The sequence below is a fragment of the Pelodiscus sinensis genome, chromosome 3 (genome assembly GCF_052426305.1).
Source record: "Pelodiscus sinensis isolate ZL-2025 chromosome 3, ASM5242630v1, whole genome shotgun sequence".
NCBI lineage: Eukaryota > Metazoa > Chordata > Testudines > Trionychidae > Pelodiscus > Pelodiscus sinensis.
The window spans coordinates 59,775,363-59,798,017 of NC_143054.1; the positions used below are offsets into that span (position 1 = coordinate 59,775,363).

Sequence of the window (22,655 nt, forward strand, 5' to 3'; positions counted from 1 at the left end):
ATAAATCCAATATAACCCAAATTTAAAAGTATTAGTATGTATTTTGGTACCAGGTATTGTAAACAAGCCAGTAAATGTCAAAAGAATAAGAAAACAAGATGGCAATGTATTCAGTTACTTAATCTGTAACAAGTATAATACATTATGGTCCAAAGAGGAATAAGTTAGTTTTATGATTTTACAGTGCTGTGATTTTACTCAAGCATGTATTTCAGTCACACAACACATATCCTATTTTTTCTGTGATACTTATCAAATCAAGAAGATTAATACAAAAAGGGACTAGCTAGGGACTAGCTATATAAGTCCAACAAAGGACCCACTCTGCACCTTTAAGCGGGAGTGGAAGGGCTGGCTGGCGGAATGACGCTAATGGTTCTTTACCCCTAGGGTGGCATGCTGAAAAAGATGAAAACTGCATAAAAGGTGCAGACTCATCACCTGGAAATGCAGGGTTTGGGTAAGGGTACTGGTCAGGGTATGGAGCCTCCATTTTGCACAGGACAAAACTGAGACAGGACCCACACTCCCTCCCCCTTTTTAGGTGGAAAACTTTTTAGGTGTTTGGTCAACACCCACTGTGGGCATTCAACTAGCTGCCCTTTTTTAAAGGAGTCTCGGAAGGAATTTTTCCATTACCACTATATTGTCTTGACTGCGGTTGAGGTTTTCATTTCCCCATGGTGGGTTTCAGGAAGGGTTTTGCTCATGCATAGCATGATTCAACACAGGCCATACCTTGCAACTCATTATTTAAATGTAGGATAAATGGCTTGGAAAATGACTTAAAAAGAGATGTTCACTAAAGGTACAAATGGGGGGAGGAGGAGGGAGGGATCCTAATACTCGCAGGACAGAGCGCCAAACTCCCATTCTTATAGCCGGTCTTACCCCTTTCTACAATGCTTATGTCGTTGGTAAGGTACCAACAACCAATTTGTTAGAGGAACCAAAACAGGGAAAAAAAAGGGGAGTAGGTAAAGCCCCTCACCTTGGGTCTGGTAAGGTTGCTGCAATGGATTTATTGGAGGGACAGAATTGGAAAATAGAAGGGGTGGTAAAAGCCCCTTGAGTAATTATGGAATGAACCTGATGGTTACCACAACTGTACACTATTATCTGCTGGGTAATCCCAGACATTTACTAATGAAGTTGTGGCCTGATTAAACCCATGTCAGTGTCTCCTGTCCTTCCTTTGGCATCACCAGACATTCCAACATAGAGTGTGTGTATACGGAATAAAAAAGTTGAGGCCACTGACAATGATACACTAAAGATTTTTTAGGTGATGGGGAGACAGCATGATTGGGATATTCTGGCAGCAGTCATTAGTTGCTGATTTCTCATTACAATTTATAAACTCCATATTGCATGGATAAATAAGTTACAAAAGAGGAAAAGCAACTGATTGAGCAGATGTTATTCATTTTCAACTATACAGTGACAGAACATAAATATCAGAGATAACTTCCTATGGGATAGGATGGTCAATGTGTGTAAAACACAAACAAAAATGTGCTCCTTCGAAACAGAGCATAAAAGCATATTGTCATGTGGCTTTGGTTAAAAAAAGCTCCTAGTGCTGATTATTAAGTACTCCAAAAGGATCATAGTTCTATGAAAAAAATATTTTTCCTCAGATCTCAATGCAAAAGTAAAAGAAAATTGTTTGCGGATGTGCCATGCAAAGTAATGGAAAGAAAGGCTGTGAGGCTGATGTGCTGAGGCTGAATGCATGATGCAACAGTAATTTTGAACATGGTGTGCAGGAGGGGAGAGAAAGAAAAGTAAACATTACAGCAACGTTAACCTGTGCATGTTGCTTTGTGCAATTCTACTGCCCCAAAGAAAACCACAAAAGTATTAGGCTCTGCTAAAATTTTTAACAAATATCCACTAAGCAAGAATGATCAACTTCTCTCTGAGAACTATTTCTATGCAACACTTCAAATTTTAAACCTTTTCCTGCATTCAATATGACTAAAATGCCTTGTGTGGATTTGTGTAAAAATAATTGTTTTAAACGCCGAAATAGTTGCTGAACAGTTTCAATTTAGACAGAACACAGTTTCCACAACTTTTATAAATAAGTTTTCTAGATATCTAGACACGAGCAATTAGAAATTAAATCGGTTTGTCAATACCTGAAAAAATGTTATAAGGTGGCACACTGGTTTCTTGACTGTATTTACAGCTGAAATAACCTGAGAAAGGATTCACACACAGTGGGAAATAAGATGGACAGTTTTGTGAAGTGTTGTAAAAGCTTCCTGCGCAAAAGGTTTTTTGGTTTTGTTTTTTTTTAAGCGTAGTTGCACTCACTTATACCCTGTGCCTCAATAATGTTGCTAGGATTGTCAATGTGTAGATAACTACATGATTAACTGATAAACCTAGACTTATTCATTAATCTTGTCAACTACATGCATCCTCCCCCTCTTGTTGCCTCTATATCAGAGGCAGCAAGGGGTGGGGAGAGCAGGAGCTGGTGCCCGAGAGGAGCTAGCTTAAAAGCCATCTGCATACGAGCACCAGATCCGCCTGCCCCTCCACCTCCGCACTGCTGCCTGTGATAGGCAGCACCACAGAGGGTGACACAGGCAGGTGGAAGCAGATAAGCAGGTGGGAACTTTCAAGCAGGCTTCCCGCTCTGTGGACCTGCCTTCCCCCCCACCTTGCTGCCTCTGTAAGGGGCAGCAAGGGGGGAGTGAAGGAGTAGGCAGGAGCCAATGCTGGAGGAGCCAGCTTAAAAGACGGTTCTCCCCAGCACCAGCTCTCCAGTGCTGTTTGCTTCTCCTCTTCTCTGCGCTGTGGCTTCTAAGAGGCAGTAGTGCAGGGAGGGAGGGGAAGGTAAGCCTACCATGATGCAACCTCTGTCTGCAGTGGCCTAGGCTCACAAAGATTTCATGCAGTTACATGACTATTCAATCACATGATATCTAACATCCCTAAATGGTGCTGTGTTCCCAACCTTCACCCAGTGCATAAACGCATACATGCAATATCTTGAGATTCCTAGTGACACTACGTTGCAATATTATGCTGTTCAGACTCTTGTCCTGTGTTTTCAAACCAGGGGATTCCTTCCCCTACCACCTAGAGACTAGGAAAGAGAAGGTTAATCAAAGCATCCATTTCCTCTACTCATCCTATACACTTCAAAGAGCATTTCACATAGGAAAGACTGGGCTAGGCATGCTTTATGGCAGCAGGAAAGGTGGAGAAGATCAAAGCCTGTGAGAACCAATTGCATACCTCCCTGCTCCAACCTTTCTCCTCTCCCTCTTGTATGTCTTGCAAGGAAGGTTACTTGCCAACCAGTCTCCAACTTTGCTCTATATCTATCTTGCCACTAAAGGACATGTCTATTTACTCCCTGTTCAAGCTTGAGGCAGGAAAGGGTAGGGAACTAATGCTTCTATGTCCCATCCCACTTCCCTATTTGATGTTGCGATGTCAAAAATAGAGGGGATGAGGAGTCCTGTGGCACCTTCTAGACTAAAAGATTTATTGGCGCATAAGCTTTCATGGGCAAAGACCCACTTTGTCAGATGCACGTAGTGGAAATTGCAGAGGCAGGTACATCGCTTTTGCAGATTCAGACTAACCCCGCTAATAAAAATAGAGGGGTTCCTCAAATCTTTCCTTTCAACCCAGGTGTTTCTAGTGACCTCCTACTCCTTTCCCATAGCTGTTGAAAAGCTTCACTGGCCTCATTGTTCCTTCCTTTCCTGGGAACCATGTCCCCAGCTCTGACATTTAAAAGCAAATCATCAAGAAGAGCTCCAGAGGCCTTGTACCTTGTCTGAACAATTGTATGGTTTGCAGACTATCCAACTGGGACCATAACTGAATCTAAACCACATTCTTCGCCCTTACAGGTTAAGTGAAAGTCAGGGAAATGGAAGCGCTTGAAAGAATAACTTCTATTATTGATTCAAATCTATAGAAGCTGATCTGACACAAACTTGCCCTCATCATCGCCATCATCATGTAGAGCTGCATTCCTTAATTTATTCATTTTGCATGACTATGCATGGTTTCGAAAAGTTGCTATTTGATTTGAAGAACACTGATAAAAAATACCCTATACTGTAGTTTCAGAGGGGTAGCCATGTTAGTCTGTAACCTAAACAATGAGTAGTCCTGTGGCACCTTTGAGACTAACAAAAATAAATATCATGAGCTTTTGTGGGCAAAACCCACTTCTTCAGATAACAGTCCCCCTTTTTTCTCCACTTCAGCTCATCTGAAGAAGTGGGTTTTGCCCACAAAAGCTCATGATACTATATATATTTTGTTTAGTCTCTAAGGTGCCACAGGACTACTTGTTTTTATACTGTAAAAGTAACTCAAGTAAAGGGAGCAAGATAAAGCTTACAGAACTCTGCTAGTTTATCACACGTGAATGTCCAACTGCAGGTTACAGTGGCTACTGTCAAAACATCCACATTTACCAATAGATACCAAATAACATTAATACTCAGAAAACACAGACTGAGCAATCACTGCAACATGAGGGCAGGGGACTGGACTCGATGACCTCTCGAGGTCCCTTCCAGTCCTAGTATTCTATGATTTAGTTTTTGGGTACACTGTACATTATCTACATTATTTTTCTGGTTTGTAAAATCTTTTTTCAGTATGTCATTCTAGACTAGTAAAGAAGATTTTCTAAAATAGAATTCTGGCTGACAAAGATACAAAACTGAACACACAAAACTGTTTAAGCTCCTTTTTCTTTAATTCTATTTAAAATATTGGAATAGATTTGTTACTGGGCCTTTTTGCCAATATAATCCCTTCTGTAACAATTAAGGTGCTATCTCAGTTACCCCAAACTAAACAAGGTTCATTATATTAAAAGATCCTTGTTTTATATCAACATTACCATTATCAATTTAGTGAAGTGTTATAAAAAAAGATACTTACATTGTTCTTCTGTGTCAAGTCAGGTAGGGAAAAATGCATTCAACTAACAATGAAGAACAGATTAGCAGGGCCCAGTCTCTCAGAAAGCCAAGTGGAAATTAAATCAGTTACATATATGTTAGCTGTCTGAGATATTTATTTATTAGTAAATATCCGATGCTGCTGTGTTGTACTTAGAGTATAAAATTACACACAAGTCAACATAGTACCCATGACAAAGCAAATGCTGTGATATAACTATCTAAAAACGCTTTACATCTGGATGGATTCTATCTTTTAATAGAGTGCCTACAAGGTCAACTAATATGGGCTTTTTAATACTGTCAATGCTAAATGTATGCATTTTCAATTCTGTATCTTCCCATTAAGATACAGAAGAACTACCATTGCCTTCTACTGAAGGGTTTCAGTTTCAAGAAATTAATTTGTGTTGTGCTAGTGGGATCATGTGAGTGCTAAAAAGCCAACATTGCATCACACTGGGAAATCCCAGTTTCTAATTCCAATTATCATTACACAGCCCATTGAGATTGGCTGCCACCTATGCTATAATAAAATGTGAGAAAATGTTTTTCCCCAAATGCAGTTTCCTACAGAACTGGTCATAGCTGTGTACATGTACAGGGGAGATTCAGGTTAGGACTGTAAGCACAGTCAAGACCTTGGAAATAAAAAGTGTCAAGAAAGTTTATGGAATCCCTCTTTGAAGTTTTCTAAGAATAGGTTTGAAGCTTTCTAATAGGTTAGAGTATCAGGAATTGGGATGAACGAGGTCCTGCCCAGCCTTACGTTTCTATGTGTAGCCCCGACCAATGCTGGCAAGGGGGCAGTGCCCCAAGAGAAGGGACACAGCTTGTAAACCCCCCACAGATTGATGACACCAATTTCTATGTTATTGACTTCACATGAGCAGCTCAAAGGAAGAACAAGGCAATACAACCACCTTGACACACCAGCAACCCTCCCCACCCCGCAACCAATGGGAAGAAGGAAGACAAAAGTAATCACCAGCACCCTATCAGACGGCAGAAGACAGACATGAAGCACAAGCATTTTCTGACCCTGTGCAGAGCCCCAGATGCCTGGATAAGACTATACATAGTCCTGTACTCCCTCCACATGACAGAGACCAACTGGGAAGTGGAAGAGAGAGATGGGCTCCCTATATCCTGCCCACACAGCACTTTCAGGCCCCTATATCTGGCCTGGCTACAGCACTTCCAGGCCCAGCAAATGGCATGTCTCCCCCTCACCCCACCAAAAAGCCTCTGGAAGGGACAATCAATTCCTCCTGCAACCTGCTTTCCAGGAAGAGGAGGAGATAGCAATTCTCCTGCCACCATCTGCAGCCTGCTGGCCATGCAGCCATTCCACACCAGATTCTGGACTTTGGATAGAGAACTGACCTACTGGCACCTGTGCCCAAGGGGTTCAGGATGTAAAAACTGCTGGCACAGTTCCAGAAGTGAGCAGCTAGTTAGTGCCTATGCAGCAATCTCCAAGGAAGACCTGCTTGCCCCCACCAGTCTCCTGACCACTCAAGCCAAAAGAGAAACCTGCATGAGTACTCCATTATAGTGAGAGAGTTACATTTTAATCTTGTATCATTACAACACTTTTATCTGCAAAAGGAATTACAACTGCCTGTATCAGCAAGATCTACACTCTCAATTTCTAGTGTAATAAAGCATGCGTCTAGCGGCATATCCTTACAGGCTTGCAGTGTCTCCCCACCACACCAGCTGCACACCAGCGATATGAAGGACAGACAGAACAGAAAGTAGAATTTTTGGTTTGGGGAGCATGTGGTCATTTGCTGGCTGGAATAGTTTTTAGTACTATTATTCATAAATTTCAGTCAGTCAGTATTCTTATCAATTATATATATATATATATATATATATATATATATATATATATATATATATATATATATATATATATATAAAATCTCACTTAAATCAAATCCTTCCATAACAGTTTAGTTATTTTTATTTTGTTTGCTTGTATAAGTTTGATTATTTGTGTTTAAGTGTTCAGTCCACCACCTTTGTGTAATTAGCCACTTGTTTCACTGGAAGCCCCGAAAAGTAGCTTAATTCTTTTGCACACCAAGAGGAAAGGACAGCTACCTTATAAGTAGCACTGTGAAATGAACGCAGGAGGTAGAAACTTTGGGGTTGTCCACACATCTAGGTACTCCACCAAGGTCAAAATAGGGATTACACAGGGTTATATGCACATTGCAAATTGACTAAGAGATTTTAAGACAAAGCAACTATTTTTTCAACAAATTTGATAGCATTATTTGGAAAATATTCCAATATATTGATCTGAAAACCTGATTTTACCTTAATTTCTTAATTAAAAACGCAAGAGCTCTGTATTTTGTGAGAAGAAGATCTGTAAATAAAAAATCTAAAGGGCAAAATGACCATACCTGCGCAATCCTAAATCAAGCTGAGCCTCATCACTGATGAGCTCCGCTTCACTCTGTGCAATTCTCATCGCAAGTTCTCGGTCACGACGCTCCTGTTCAAGAACTGCCTGTTGCTGGGTCTCTTCTTCACGTTCTCTAGCTAGTTGTGCCTCTATTTCAACCTGCATCATAAAAAACCATGTTTTTATTAAATGCTTTATACTTGCCACCCACCATGAGAAACCACTACACAAAGGTCAACGATTAGGTAACTGATGAACTTACAACAGTGAATTTAAGAAAAAACAAAATATAAACTTACGGAATTAAGCACACCACTGGGTATGCAAAATGCACTGATTGCTCAAAGTTGTTCACATCACCAGTGTGACTGAAGAGCAAATTATACTTTCAGCTAGAGAAAGAATACCGTCAATGATCACAGAAAAGCCACTGCAACAGCTGGGGAAGCATCTCAAGTGACTGCTACAGATGAGTGGGAGGAGGTAACAGCCAGAAGTATCAATGAGGAAAGACAGTGGCAGTAGTAAAAACAGAAAAAGCACAGGGATAGTTTTCTGACACATGTAAATCAAGAGATGAATTAGGGAACAATAGTTTCCATTGCAACTTCTTTCCCAATATGGTTTATCAAACCATTTAAACACATTAACTGAATTATAACCTCGTAACTCAAAAGGTGAGAATTATTCCATACATACTGCATATCAAGGTCTCTTCACAATTCTATTAGGCATGAGAGCCAGGCAAAAAGAGTTGATGGAGCCAAAGCTCGGAGGCTATGTAGCACTATCTATATATTTCTTCACTTTATTTAGAGTATCTCATAAGACTTTGGCAAGGAACACTGTTTTTACTAAATCATACACAAATATTCTCCTGCGCATTTGTTTATGTTCTGTCAAGGAGGGGGATCAGGAAAATTACTAGAAATCGCTAGGATCCTGCTTTTTTAAGGCAATGGCAAAACTCTACCAATTTAAATTTAATGATATAGGATCCAAACTTATTGCTTCTGCAGAGCAACTACTCAGGAACAGTTTGCTATTCCTCACAAGTTTATTTGTAATCGCTAGGGTCATGCATGTATGTGAAATGCAATCTGAGCAAGGTACCCAAAGTTATCAAAGTTCCATGAGCCAAGAACATAAGAACAGCCATATTGGGTCAGACCAAAAGTCCATCTACCCCAGTATCTTGTCTTCTGAAAGTGGCCAATGCTTTATGCCTCCAGAGGGAACGAGCAGAACAAGCTATCATCAAGTGATCCCTCTCCTGTCACCCATTCCCAGTCTTTGCTAGAGGTTAGGGACACCATTCCTACCCATCCTGGCTAATAGCCATTGATGGACCTAATCTCCATGAATTTATCTAGTTCTTTTGTTGAACCCTGTTAAAGTCCTGGTTTTCAAAACATCCTCTGGCAAGGAGTTCCATAGGTTGACTGTGCGCTGCGTGAAGAAAAACGTCCTTTTGTTTGTTTTAAACCTGCTACCTATTAATTTCTAGTTCTTATGTTATGGGAACAAGTAAATAACTTTTCCTTATTCACTTACCCCATAACTATCATATCCCCCCTTAGTGTACTCTTTTCTAAAATGAAAAGTCCAAGTCTTTTTAAATCTCTTTTCACGTAGCACCCGTTTCAAACCCCTAACCATTTTTGTCGCTCTTTTCTGAACCTTCTCCAATGCCTACACATCTTTTTTTTAGATGAGGCAACCACATCTGTATGCAGTATTCAAGATGTGGGCATACCATGGATTTAAAGAGAGGCAACAAGACACTGGTTCTCAAACTGTGGTCCGTGGCTCGAGTTCAGCACTCCTCTTCCATCTACCCTGCCTCACTCCCTCTTCCCACAGCAGATAGGTTGGAGTGCCAGCACTGATTTCCTTGGTGACGGAGGGGAGCCCTAAACCTCCCTGCCAGATCCAGTTCATGGGGAAGAAGTGGAGCCAGAACTTCAGTGCATGGACACCGAGTTGCAGCCAATGGGAGCAACAGGAGGCCAAGCCTGGGACATGATATCTGGGAGCAGTGTGGGATGCAAAAGCAAGTAAATGTCCCCACATTCCCTCATGCCCAGAACCTGCACTCCCAGCCAGAAACCCTACTCCTAGACTGATCTTGCACCCAACTCCCACTCAGACTTCCCACCCTTACCTGCACCCTACCTCCTGCCCAGATCCTGCACGCCCCATCCCTATCCCACTCACTGGCAGCTCACCCCTGAACCCCTCATTTTTACCCCACCCATGAGCCCAGGGGGAGTGTCCACAAAATCCACTAACCCTGAAATCCCAGAAGAGTAAATCTCTGTCCTCCCTGTCCCTCGCTTCCTGGGGCTGGAGCGCCAGAAGAGTGAGATATCTCAGTTGGGGGCCACATCAGTGAAGTTTTGAGGGGCTTGGAGGGGTTTTTTTTGGCTTCTCACTTGTATGGTCCCCAATTGATTTTTCTGTCAGTCAGTGGCCCCTGATCCAAAAAGGGTTCCTCATCCCTGCCATAAATAAAAACTAAAACCTTTTGTGTTGGACATAAATTAAGATTTTACTTTATTTAAAATGAAGTTTGATAAACTAACATGAGAAAGTTAAAGCACTTAATTATTTCTTTTCTTGTGGGTTAAATTAAACCATTTTCCTGAGCTGAAATACTAGCAAAATGGCTCGGGTGTAACTATGTAATTAACTGTGAGTTTTCATTAGCAACTGGTGGTCCACGGAGAGATTTGTATTGAGCCAGGTAGGCCATGGGCCAAAATGTTTGAGAACCAATGCGATAAGATATTTTCTGTCTTATTCTCTATCCCTTTTTTTATGGCTCCTAACATTATTTGCTTTTTTGACTGACGCTGCCCACTGAGTGGATATTTTCAGAGAACTATCACAATGACTCCAAGATCTCTCTCGAGTAGTTATAGCTAAATGAGTCCCCATCATTTTGTATGTATAGTTGAGATTATTTTTTCCAATGTGCATTACTTGACATTTAACAACATTTCATTTCATTTGTTGTCCAATCACCTAGTTTTGTGAGATCCTTTCAAAGCTCTTCATAGTCTGCTTTGTTCTTAACTATCTTGAGCAGTTCTTAACTATCATCTGCAAATTTTGCCACCTCACTGTTTACCCCTTTTCTCCAGATCATTTATAAATAGGTTAATTAGGATTGATTCCAATATGGACCCTTGGGGGGGAACCACTAGTTCTCTCCATTCTGAAAACTGACCATTTATTTCTACCCTTTATTTCCTGTCTTTTAACCAGTTATCAATCCAAGAGAGGACCTCTCCTCTTACCGCATGACAACTTACTTTACTTAAGAGCCTTTCATGAGGGACCTTATCAAAGGCTTTTTGGAAATCTAAGTAAACTATATCCACTGGACCCCTTAGTCCATATGCTTGATGACCCCCTCAAAAAACTTCAAGGATTATTAAGGGATTATTTCCCTTTACAGAATCTATGTTGACTTTTCCCCCCCAACAAATTATGTTCATCTATGTGTCAGACAATTCTATTCTTTACTATAGTTTCAATTAATTTGCCAAGTACAGACTAGGCTCTGCAGGGTCTGACTTTAGATAGAATTTAGTGGTAGCAATCAACAGAAGGAGAAATAAGTAATTAACTTTATATAGGCCAAAGAAATATCCTCCTGGATTGGGCATTTGTGCTAGACCCATGACGGAGTGACAGGCACCAAGTAGAAATGTTAGATATACATCACACTGCAGACATACAAATTTCAGACACAGAAATACAACATATGCAAGCCACATAATCACTCATGGTGCTAGGTAATCAATTCTTAAATTCTTTCTAGCAGTGGGACATTTACTTCCTCGGTGAATGCAATTTAATCCATTTTAACTACTTCTGAACAGAAATCGTGTATCCCTTGACTTTGAGCAACTAGGACAATCTTGAGTGAAGGGCTTAGATTCAGACAAACACCGACCAACAGGTATTTTTATATCAATAGGATGAAGTCTGACAGCATTTATTATTTTAATTGAGATACTGGTCCCAGCACCATCCATTAATGCTGTCGCCCTTTTATACTTCAATCAGAGATTTAATCTATTCATTAGATATGTCATGATATTTCAAAATTTTGTTTGCTACTGCTGTGTGGACCAGGGTGAGTTAAGGGAAGGAGTAAACAGGGAAAAGGCGGGACAGAGTACTGTGAGCACGAGTGGAGAGGAGCACGAAGGCCAGGAAGAGAAAGGATGGCAGCAAGTTAGAAATGAGGGAAAAGTTTGGAAGAAATCATAATTCACAGAGGATAGAAGTCAAAGCACTCTATGCTGAAATCTCAAGGCTCTCTCTCCCTTTTGCAACAGTACTGTTGTAAATGCACCCAGCTCCTGCCAGGACATAGACAATTTGCTCTCGGCGGCTACCTTCCCAGAAGGCAACTCTCAAGGTTTGTTTGAAGAACAAACAGGTGACATTCTAATTCAGAAGGTTATAACATCACTATGGGTAAGAATTTTAAATAATAAAAAAGCTTAGACTACCATGCTGATAAATGCAAAGTACTGCACACTAGAAAAAATAATTCCAACTATACATACAAAATGACGGGACCTAAATTAGCTGTTACCACTCAAAAAAGAGATGTTCAAGCCATTGTGGATAGCTTCTGAAAACATCAATCAACGTAGCCAATAAAAACAACAGAATATTAGGAATAATTAGGCAAGGGATAGATAAGAAGATACCATATTGCCTATACATAAAACCATAGTACACCCATATGTTGAATACTACATATGGGTGTGGTTGCCCCATCACAAAAAAGATGTATTGGAATAGGAAAATGAGCAACAAAGAGATAAATAAGACTGGGAGTCTTCATTTGGGAAAAGAGACAACACAGGAGTGATATGACAGACCTAAACAATCATGACTGAACATGGAGAAAGTAAATAAGGAAGTGTTATTTATCCATTTTCGTAACACAAGAACTAGGGGTCACCACATGAAATTAAAGGGCAGCAGATTTAAAACAAACAAAAGGAAGCATTTCTTCACACAATGCAGTCAGTCAATTTGTGGAACTTTTTGCCAAGACCATAAAATGGTTCAAAAGAGAACTAGATACATTCATAGAGGGTAGGTCCATCAGTAACTATTAGGTTCTATTTGCCAGAAGCTGAGAACAAGTGACAAGATGGATGACCTGCTGGTGACCTGTTCAGTTCATCTTCTCTGCACCGCACCCAGCACTGGCCACTGTCACAAGACAGGATACTGGGCTAGGTGGACCCTTATGGCTGTTGTTCTGTTCTTAATTTGGGAGGAGAAATTATCAGTGTGTTCATGAATCTAGGAGGATGGAGTTTGATTTGGATGACATCTATGTTTTTGGATGATATATTTGCAACTAAAAGATGTCTTCCATGAGATAGTTTTGTTCCCCTTGATAACATCCTGGAATTGTCTAGATTTAGGTTAGGATTGCTATCTTCATTGATACGGCCAGACTGTAGCAACTGGCATGGCTTTTAGTAGTGTAAAACTGAAACATGATTTTAGTAATGCTGCTAGACAATACTGACCTCCTATCTAAACTATAAAAAGGCAAAGACCAGTGCCTTCATTGGATGACCCAGGAGAGACCTGATATTTGCAGCTTTAGCCATTACTTATTCTTAATGCCGAGAGAAGATTTCTATAACCTGTCATCACTAGTGAGGAAAAAAACATGTTTTCTTTGAGGAACAAGCAGGACAGTAATCTTGGTGTGCACGTTAAAAGACTCCAATATTTCACACATTTGAATTATTCTAGGATTCAGGAAAGTGTAAGTGACAAAGATAGCATCTGAAGAACTCCAAAATTAACAAAGGAAATTAATTGTATGCTTTATATGTTTTTCATTTGATTACTAGTCTGTTATGAACAGAAGGAAAGTGAAGGTGGCTGGGAAGGTAGATAGGATTGGTATCAATGGCAATTCTGTCAATCATTCAAAAACAACATTGCTCTTTTGCAAGCTTGTTATACTATTACTGGATTGGATTACTTCTAAATTACAAAATCTCTAAATATTCATTTATATTAACAGCATAATGCTTATATACAGAAATAGGATATTTTTGCTTTGACATTATACCTATCTCCAGCTAGCAATATTATATTTTACAGTTACTTAACTGTAGGCCAATTTAACAAAGCCATGGCATATCACTTTTAAATTAACTTATTTAAAAAAATACAAATACTTTAAGGTCAGATTTCACTATTATGTCACAGCTATGAATTATAGACTTCTCATTAAATTCCAGCTGTGAAATATGGCACTTTGCTACAAGTAAGTATTTTTCTTCTTCAAGTACTGTATATAGCTACTTCAATACACAACATTATTTGAATGTCATATTAGGCCAATATTTTAAAATTTAAACCATAATATTCAGAGTTAAAATTTTAAAAATTACCTTAAATTAACCATTACTTATCATGTCTTTTTATTACATGATTGCATTTCATTGAACTGTGACATGTAAATGGTAAGTATACCAGAACTTCACTAATCCTCAGGTTGGAACCCACCATATAGGTAACTAATGGTCAGTCATATCTACAAGGAACACTAATGAGTCCCCATGAATTTGAAGACTCTGTTCTATAGACTTGTATATGCTCAGCTCACATAAATAACCTCTATTTCTCTATCACTGGTTTTCCTTGATGCGGTTGTACACAAACTGAACACTGTTTGCACAAAACTATGCGGCAGCTCCTGCCAGGTTGGACAACCTATCTCTTTGCCATTCATTCACGCATACTTATCTTCCTGCAAATTTTTGTTCGTAGTATCATTATTAAATTTCTCCTTCTTCCCCATTTCTGCAGTAATTTAATTAACTAACTATAATTACACTCTTTGGTTTTGTTAGTACTTAAGGTAACCTAACACTGTTTTATCATCTTGGGAATGGAACCTCTACACTTACATCATAACAGGATGAGTTAAATGGAATATCAGGAAATATCAGTTAAAATGTTACCTGAATACGTTTTTCTTCCTCTTCCCTCTTCTTCCTCTCTTCTTCTTCCTGTTTTCTCTTTGCCTCAATCTCAGCTTTTCTAATACAAGAAAAGAGAAAGCATTTATAATTACATAAATTAGAACATACAACCAGTAAGAAACACATAAGAACTGAAATAAGTTTCCTGGGAGGAATCTCCAGCACAGGAGATTTTTAAGAACAGGGCAAACACACACCTGTCAGGAATGGTCTAGATAATACTGCAGTTCTACGATTCTAATCCTCTCACATAAATTAATCTAAATAGCAACTTGAGAGGCACAGTTGTCCAATTTGAATTTGGAGCCTGGAGGCCTTTTATTCCCAGCTATGCCTGAGGTATCATTTCATCTCTCTCTGACCCTAGTTTTCTCTCCTCCATTTGTCAGCCTAGTCTATATTTAACTGTAAATTCTTGGGGGTAAGGACCATGTCTGCACAATAGAACTACAAGCTGAATCAGAGCCTCTTGGTGCTACTCTACTAGGTCAGATAGCCATTTCTTTTTATTTTTTAATCCAGAACTGATCACGTAGATTCAACACTCACAGTCGCCTTTCTTCCTGTTCCTTTCTGCGACGTTGCTCCTCCTCTTCACGTCTTTTCCTCTCTCTTTCCATTTCCTCCTGGATACGTCGCAGCCTTTCTGCTTCTTCCTCTTGCTGCTTCTTTTTCTGTAGTTCACTCAGAAGCTGCTCTGAGCTCTTAACTAGAGCATCATATTCTTTCTGTATCTGTTGTCTAGTCATGACAGTGGCCTGGAAAATAAAATACAAAAATATAGTGGATTATATTACTAGAACAACAGAAGATTAGGGTTGAAAGAGACCTCAGGAGAGCATCTAATCCAGGGTTACTCAACACACGGCCTGTGACCCGTTCGTTTATGGCCTGTGGGGCAGTTTGGGTTTATGTGGGTCTCAACACATGGCCCACCACTGGGAGCCAAAACAAAAGAGTAGTCAATATAACCGTTTTTTGTTGATATGCGTTTTAGTAGTTAAATTCCTGGACTGTCATTGTTCATTAAAAGTGCTGTCATATGGGTAGAAATCAGGTAAATATTGCATTTTATTAATATCAGCAGAACAGACTTAAATGGGGCCTGCGAGTTGTGTAGTCTTGCCTTAATCTTTGTATTCATGCCCATCCATGTGAAAGAAGCTATTTGCATATATATTTGCATGTATATGCAACCACATGTAAGTTGCAGCCCTCAGCATGTGCTAGGAGTATCCTTGTGGCCCCTGGGGCTTCTAAAGTTGAGTAGCCCTGATGTAGCCCAATCCCGTGCATGATCAATCCCAAGTAAATCATTAATTTATTCATTAATGTTTATACTACTTCTAATAGAGGATTCATCTTTTTCACATGACTATTATTTTTTCAAGGTGGCACTAGAAAGTTTGGCTAAGATAAAAATTCTATCTGCTTTATGTTAAAATCTTCAGTCTCCTTTTAAATGGGATCTTAAATGTCAAAAAGATATTATCCCACTGCAATGGAACCATTGCTAAAATTTCATCTTCCTAGACAGCAGAACCATTCACAGTGAATTCTAATATTTAAGTTTTTTTCAGCATGCATCAGTCTCAATGACCCTTTGTTTTAGCTGCCTGCTCTCCTTTTCTGATGGGGAGGGGATAAAATAACCAAGAACGAATTTCCTGGAAGTAAATGAATATGAAAAATTCTACATATTTCATCTGCTTTATCAGGAATATACAGTACACAGGAGGAGCAGAAGAACAGAGAAACATAAATGTGCCTCACTCATGGCACAAGTGGAAGTGTTCCTGAAAGAGGGTGAACTTATCAGTGGCCACACAGTTATTTTTCATTGGTATCTAAGATCTCTTTTTAATACCTTATTATAATATAGCAAACTCCTCAAAAATATTTCCAGGGATGAAGTAAAACAATCTGGGTCCTAAACACAAGGCAGAGCTACATCTCTTACTTGGAGTGTCAATGGTAAATGTCCACCCACCCACCCACACAGAAACAGTGTCAGAGGCAGTGGTCCTGAGCCCAGAGCTTGTCACTAGCCAGAACTTGCTGCGATGCCATTCCAGACCTCTGAGAGCCGAAACAGCCTCCGACAACACTTCTAGTGCTTGCATTCTCTCATGTGCAGCACTGACAGGAGCCAGAGGTGCTGGAACAATTTGTATAATGGGGATATTAAGAGATATTGAACAAAACTGTAAACCCCTACAAGCCAAGAGGTGTGGCAACTGCCCCAGTTCCAGCATCTATGATCTCTTCCCACACCCTGTGCACTCGCACACACACCCTGTCTGCATTTAAACCAGCCCTGAATCCCACTAGCAGTTAATCTCAGGGTTGGTTTGGTTTGGTTTGGTTTTTTTACGCTTTCTATGAAACAGCCACTGGGCCAAATCTTAAAGCTATCAGCTTTGACAAAATCCTTTACTTATAGTGAAAGAAGTTGCCATGTACAGTGAAAGAACTTGGGCAGTGCTTCAGTGAAATGAAACAATAAAGAGCCTCTTTATGTTATTCCTAGTGCTCATACTTTTTATTCTTCTGAGGTAAGCCTACTATTCCCAGAAATTCTTCAATCAGGTATCATACTCAAACCTGCTCAGAAGGCATTTTCAAACTCACCAACACATGACTCAGAGATAAGCAAAACGAAAACATTTAGTCTTGTTAGATAACATAACTAGCCCTGTGGTAATCTTCTTTGGCTTGATGGTTAGGTAAAACCTCTGAAGCATCATGTTCTATTAAGCAATTGAAGTAATAACAAAACCCTGATTATTTTAAAACATTGCTACTGTACATTACTCTAAGCACCATATTTCCCAGCATTCTTAACTCTTATATTATTCAATTATTAATTTAATATATTTATCTGACAATACCAAAAGGATCCAGCACAATATGCATTAAGACTATATGTTCCAATTTGGATGTTTAGTGTTAGGGTGCCTAAATATGGATTTAGATGCCAAATAAGTGGTCTTCCTTGTAGTCATGCTGAGCACTCAACTAAATTTGAGGAGATTTGGCAGTGCACAACCCCTCATTAAATCAAGCCTCTGTATTTTCATGCCTAAATGTGAATTTAGGAGCCTGACTAACGGCACCTATATTAAAAACTCTAGATTAAATAAAGACTTTGGCCTTCTATTTCAAATGAAATTAAAAACCATCTAAAAATTCTATTGCTGTTATACCTTAATCTTGGCCATCGACGCATCAATAGACAACTCCAAATCCTGGATCTGCTTGCTCATCTCTGGTTTTCCCTCTTTCAGAGCACTTACTACTTCATTAAATTTATCAAGCCTCTTTTTCAATGTCCGCACTTTAATTAGGCCATCGATGCTGTGAATATAAAAAAGCCCAGATCACTATATATATATGTTTTTGTGAAGTATGTGATAAATATATTTTTAAAGTATCAATAAATAGTAACATTAATTTCTAATCTGGTTTTCCCTTTTAAAATATGCTGTTTAAACTACGGGCATGTCTACACAGGTTGGAATGGGATAACATGCGCAATAGGGATAGGATTTCTAAAGCACAATAAAGTAGGCTCTTGCTGGTGTGCTTTACATAGGACTTTTTGAAACAGCACTACATTAAATCATACTAGGAAATCTGTAGTGCACAATGGCAGGGTCCACAGAGACCAATTAATGTGCAACACACTAATGTACTTTAGCAAACGCCTATCAGCCTCGTCTACACTGGCAGCTTCTTGTGCAAGAACAGCCATTATTGCGCAAAAACTTTCCTGGCTGTCTACACTGCACGAGCATTCATGCGCAAGTAAACTTACAGTATAGCATTGTAAAACAGGGCTTCTTCCAGAAGAGTTATTCCTCTTCCCATGAGGAATAAGCCCTCTTTTCACAAGAGGGCAGTGTAGACAGGAAACATGAAATTCTTGTGCAAGAAGCCCCTGTGGTTAAAATGTCCATCAGAGCTTTCTTGTGCAAGAAAGCATCCACACTGCCATGGATGTTCTTGCGCAAGAAGCTGCTAGTGTAGACGTAGCCATAGTGTTTTGTTTTCTATGTACAGTAAACTTCCGATAATCCGGCACCTTTAGGACCCAGGGGGTGCCAGATTATCAGATATACCGGACTATCAGAAGGAAGGGCTATGAGGGGTCTGCGTTGGGAGGGATGCCACCCCAGACCCCTCATAGACCCCCCTTCCGATAGTCCAGCTCTGCCCCAGGCATCCCCAAATTCAGCCGCTGCTGGTCAGTTTCAGCAGCGACTGAATGGGGGACGCCTGGGACAGAGCAGCTGGGGTGCTGCCGGGTTGGTCCCCAATTCAGCCATTGCTGAAACTGACCAGCAGCTGAATCGGGGAAGCCGGGGGCAGAGTAGCTGGGGTGCTGCTGGGTAAGTCCCATAGCGCTGCCCCTCAGGGCTGTGGGACCAACCCAGCAGTACCCCAGCTGCTCTGCCCCCAGCTTCCCCGATTCAGCTGCTGGTCAGTTTCAGCAGCAGCTGAATCGGGGAAGCTGGGCACAGAGCAGCTCCAAATGTCCAGCTGCCCGGAGCACTTCCAGGTTCCCGATGGTGCCGGACCATCAGGAGTGCCGGAGCACTGGATGCCGGAACAATGGAGTTTTACTGTAGATAAGCAAATCACTATGTAGACAAGCAAATCAAACCAACATAAAGAAAACTGCATGGCACTGAGGTTGAGTACTGGCACATCGAGCTTTTCACTGTTACTATAGCGAACCCAATTAGCGGTGACCAAAGTCTCTCTCAAAAGCATATTAGAGGAACCATTATTAAAGACATTTGAGTGGTTAAAGACTGAATTTTGCCAGTTACTTAATCAGAAGCAGTCCTGGAACCTGTAGCATCACAAGTAACTCAACTACCCACCAGCAGGTGATCCCTGCAAGACAGTCAAGGCATATTTATAAGAACTAGAGGAAGATCTGAGCAGCTATGCAGTACAGGGCCAGGATAAAGGACTGAATTAATCAGACACCTATGAAGGACTGAATTAATCAGACACAACACAACCAACAGCATGAGATTTAGTTAGAGTGTGTTTGTGTTTGTGTATATGTGTGTGTGTGTATATGTATAATTTTGTGTACATCTTTGCATTTTTTCAATATTATTTAAAAAATAAAGAGATTCTCTCTTCCTTATTTGGGTCTTTCACACAAAAACAAGAGGAAAATGCTGTCCAGAGTAAAAAGATAACATCAAATGCAGAAAGTACACAAATTGAAAACAAGTAACAATATTTCTCTGTTTGTTTTAACTATAGCAGTCTTAAATGATATCTGTTGCATCTCTTAAATAATAAAAAATCCTCCATACTAGCCCTTCAATTGTTTAATAAGAACAGCTAAGTGCTCTCTGCTAACATGGTAGCTTGTTTATATTACTGCCCCTTATTTGAGAAAGAAAGGTATATAAATAATGGACTAACCAGGATACTCATAATAATTCTATTCTTTTTCTGTTAAGTGATACTCATCCACTCAATTTGAAGAATGCAAAATGTAAAGCCACACTTTAAAAATATTTTTAGTATAAACCTTAGTTTGACAAACCCAACTTATGTCTATATAAGTATAAGACCATAGCTACATTAATAAAAACACCACTTGAACCTTATGAAATTCCTCCCTTCTTACCGTGGTTTGTGCTTTCGCTTGCAGAGCCACATACGAATAGTCTTTTGTATTTTAATGCAGGCACTAGCTCGGTATTTTATTTTGTTCTTCACTGAAAACACACAAAAGAAATTCAATGAATCTGAATGGTTTTATAATTGTAAATAGTTCAAGGGAATCCCTATATTCCCTACAAATATATGTTTGGTAACTCCACAAGGTATTTATTTTTAAAAAGTTATGCCTCAGAATGATAAATATATGACATTTCTCCAATACTCATCTATGATTATATACTATTTCAGATTTAGTTGATCTGTGAATTAGGTAAAAGGCTTATTTTCTCATAAGTCTCTAACACAAAAAGCCCACCAAAAACTTCTATTTCCTTAGATGTAATTGTTATAAAGTGGCAGAGTGTCTGCTCTATTATTTCAAAAAAGAAGGGCTATTAAGTTGTGTAAATTTCTAGATTCTAAATATCCTGGAACAGATTCTAAGGTGATGCTCGCTTAGTTCCCAATTTGTCAAGCGATTGCATATGTAAACAACATGAAGCACTGAGAAGCGCCCTTGACCCCTACAGGATTATTTGCATGCCTGAAGTTAAGCAAGCAAGGATTTGCAGGCTAAGTGACTTAATACCCTCCAAATTACAAAGCAACAATCCAGTTGCTGGGCTACACTCTGTTAGCATATTTTGATTCACTACAAAACACCATTATATTACATACATTTTATCACTGAGAGAGAACACCACTGAACTTTTTTCCAACGACTGCAGATGAGCCAGTGATTGACTCGTTTAACCAGCTCTGCTAGATGATCTGGATCCGACTTCATTATCTGATCAAACTCTGCAAACTAAATACATAACAAGTTTTACATAACAAAAGAATACATAGAAAACAGACAGTCAACCTTATAACCTAATAGAACATTGAGAACAAAGGTAAAAGATCAGTACAGTAAACAGAATCTTGTAACTATGGAAACTTCAGCTCAACTACCAATTAATTCAAACACGTGAAAAGGTAACTTTGCTTTCGCATGTTAATAGGTTCTGTTGATAACAGGAATGACTATTTCCAAGCCAGACATTTTCTGAGATTGGCTGAGTGCTCAATTCTTTTGAAAATGAAGATACATATTTAGGTTCTAAAATACAGATTTATGGTTAAGATTTTCCAAAGAAGCTACTAACTTTGGGTGCCCCCTTCCTTAGTACTTACTCTGTAAACCATACCACTGTTAGGTATCTGAAGTTGGGTACCAAAAGAGAAGTCTCAAGACATTTTTGAAAGCTTTGACCTACCAGTATAAACTCAGGGCAGCCATTTTTTAAAAACTTTAGCTTTTGTTGGGTTATGTCAATGAGTAACACAATTACATCTCTACACTGAAGTCTCAATCCTAGACACAAAAGCTTTCATTGTTTCACCTCTTCCTCCAGCAGCAGCAAAGCTCCTATTCAATGAAAGATTATTTGAATATGGATATGTTTTAATGGGAAACCTTTGTTTCTGTATTATAATCTTTTTATTTTCAACATGCAATATAGTTTTGTTCTCAGGCATTTCTTTTTTGGAAGCCAACACAGACTTCAATACCCTGTTCATAAACTGCAATTGAAAAGAGATACTATTTACCTTGCCAGGTCTAAAAAACACCTTTGTTAATCCAAATTTGTAATCATTTTCATTTAAGCCCAATGCTTTAAACAGTGCCTGTAATATAAGAAAAAAATCATTTTGGTTCATATTTCATTTTAAAAAAACATTCTTAAAAAGCAATCAACCAAAAGAAATATATTCTATCCTCGATGAAGTGAAAAATTATAAACAATTTATTTGGCATTCAGGTTGTTGTTACCTTGCAGAAAAGTCTAGGGTCCAGTCGAGCTAGTTTTTCAGGCATATACTTCTTGTACATATTGTATAGCTCATGAAATGCTGCTCGTGATGGAAAGCCACCTTGCATCAAGTCCAAAACAGAAACCATACCTATATTCCCAGCAATACACACAAAAATATGCCTGTTGTTAAAACCTATATAAAGCAGATGTTTCATATTAATGAGCAATTAATGGCACATGCTCAAATGCTTGGCTTAAGCCCCCAATGTAGTAACAGTTTAGCATCCACCATTTTCTCGGCAAATGGCATTTATATAAATTTATTCCTGAATGGCTGAGACAGTATGGAAGAATATTCTGTATCTGTCAGATACATGACAACTAACAGACTTCAATGGATTACACAGTTTAATCTTCTTTGGCAGATCTTATGTACACTCAATCATTTTGGAACTGACTGACTATTAAGGCGCACACTGGTATTCCAAAGATGTCAGCATGACAGCCAGTGAAAAGGTGTGAATGACTGGCATTAGCACCAGTTCCAGCACACTCTGTTTACATATAATACTGGGATGTTCCTTAGCTGATGAGATGCATTTTGTACATCTTCGATACAGCCAAAGGAGCATAGTGGAAATGAGTCTATTCTGGAGATCCATAAACTGCCATCATTTCCAGATATGTAACTTATTGCTACCCAAATCAGCAAAAAGCGGGAGAGTCTTCAGTCAGCAAT

General features: G+C 39.4%; 1 protein-coding gene across 7 annotated transcripts in view; it reads right to left on the reverse strand.

Annotated features, from left to right (window-relative positions):
- The window catches only part of MYO6 (myosin VI), a 163,085-nt gene that overhangs the window by 24,328 nt on the left and 116,102 nt on the right, over positions 1-22,655 (reverse strand). For all 7 annotated transcript variants that reach the window (XM_075923798.2, XM_075923797.2, XM_075923796.2 and 4 more), the window contains exons 21-28: positions 21,934-22,064; positions 21,711-21,788; positions 20,796-20,925; positions 20,083-20,173; positions 17,630-17,780; positions 14,973-15,181; positions 14,403-14,481; positions 7,373-7,533 (exon numbers count right to left, since the gene is read on the reverse strand). In XM_075923798.2, the coding sequence (XP_075779913.1) occupies positions 7,373-7,533; positions 14,403-14,481; positions 14,973-15,181; positions 17,630-17,780; positions 20,083-20,173; positions 20,796-20,925; positions 21,711-21,788; positions 21,934-22,064 (1,030 nt within the window). The remainder of the gene's footprint in view (positions 1-7,372; positions 7,534-14,402; positions 14,482-14,972; positions 15,182-17,629; positions 17,781-20,082; positions 20,174-20,795; positions 20,926-21,710; positions 21,789-21,933; positions 22,065-22,655) is intronic.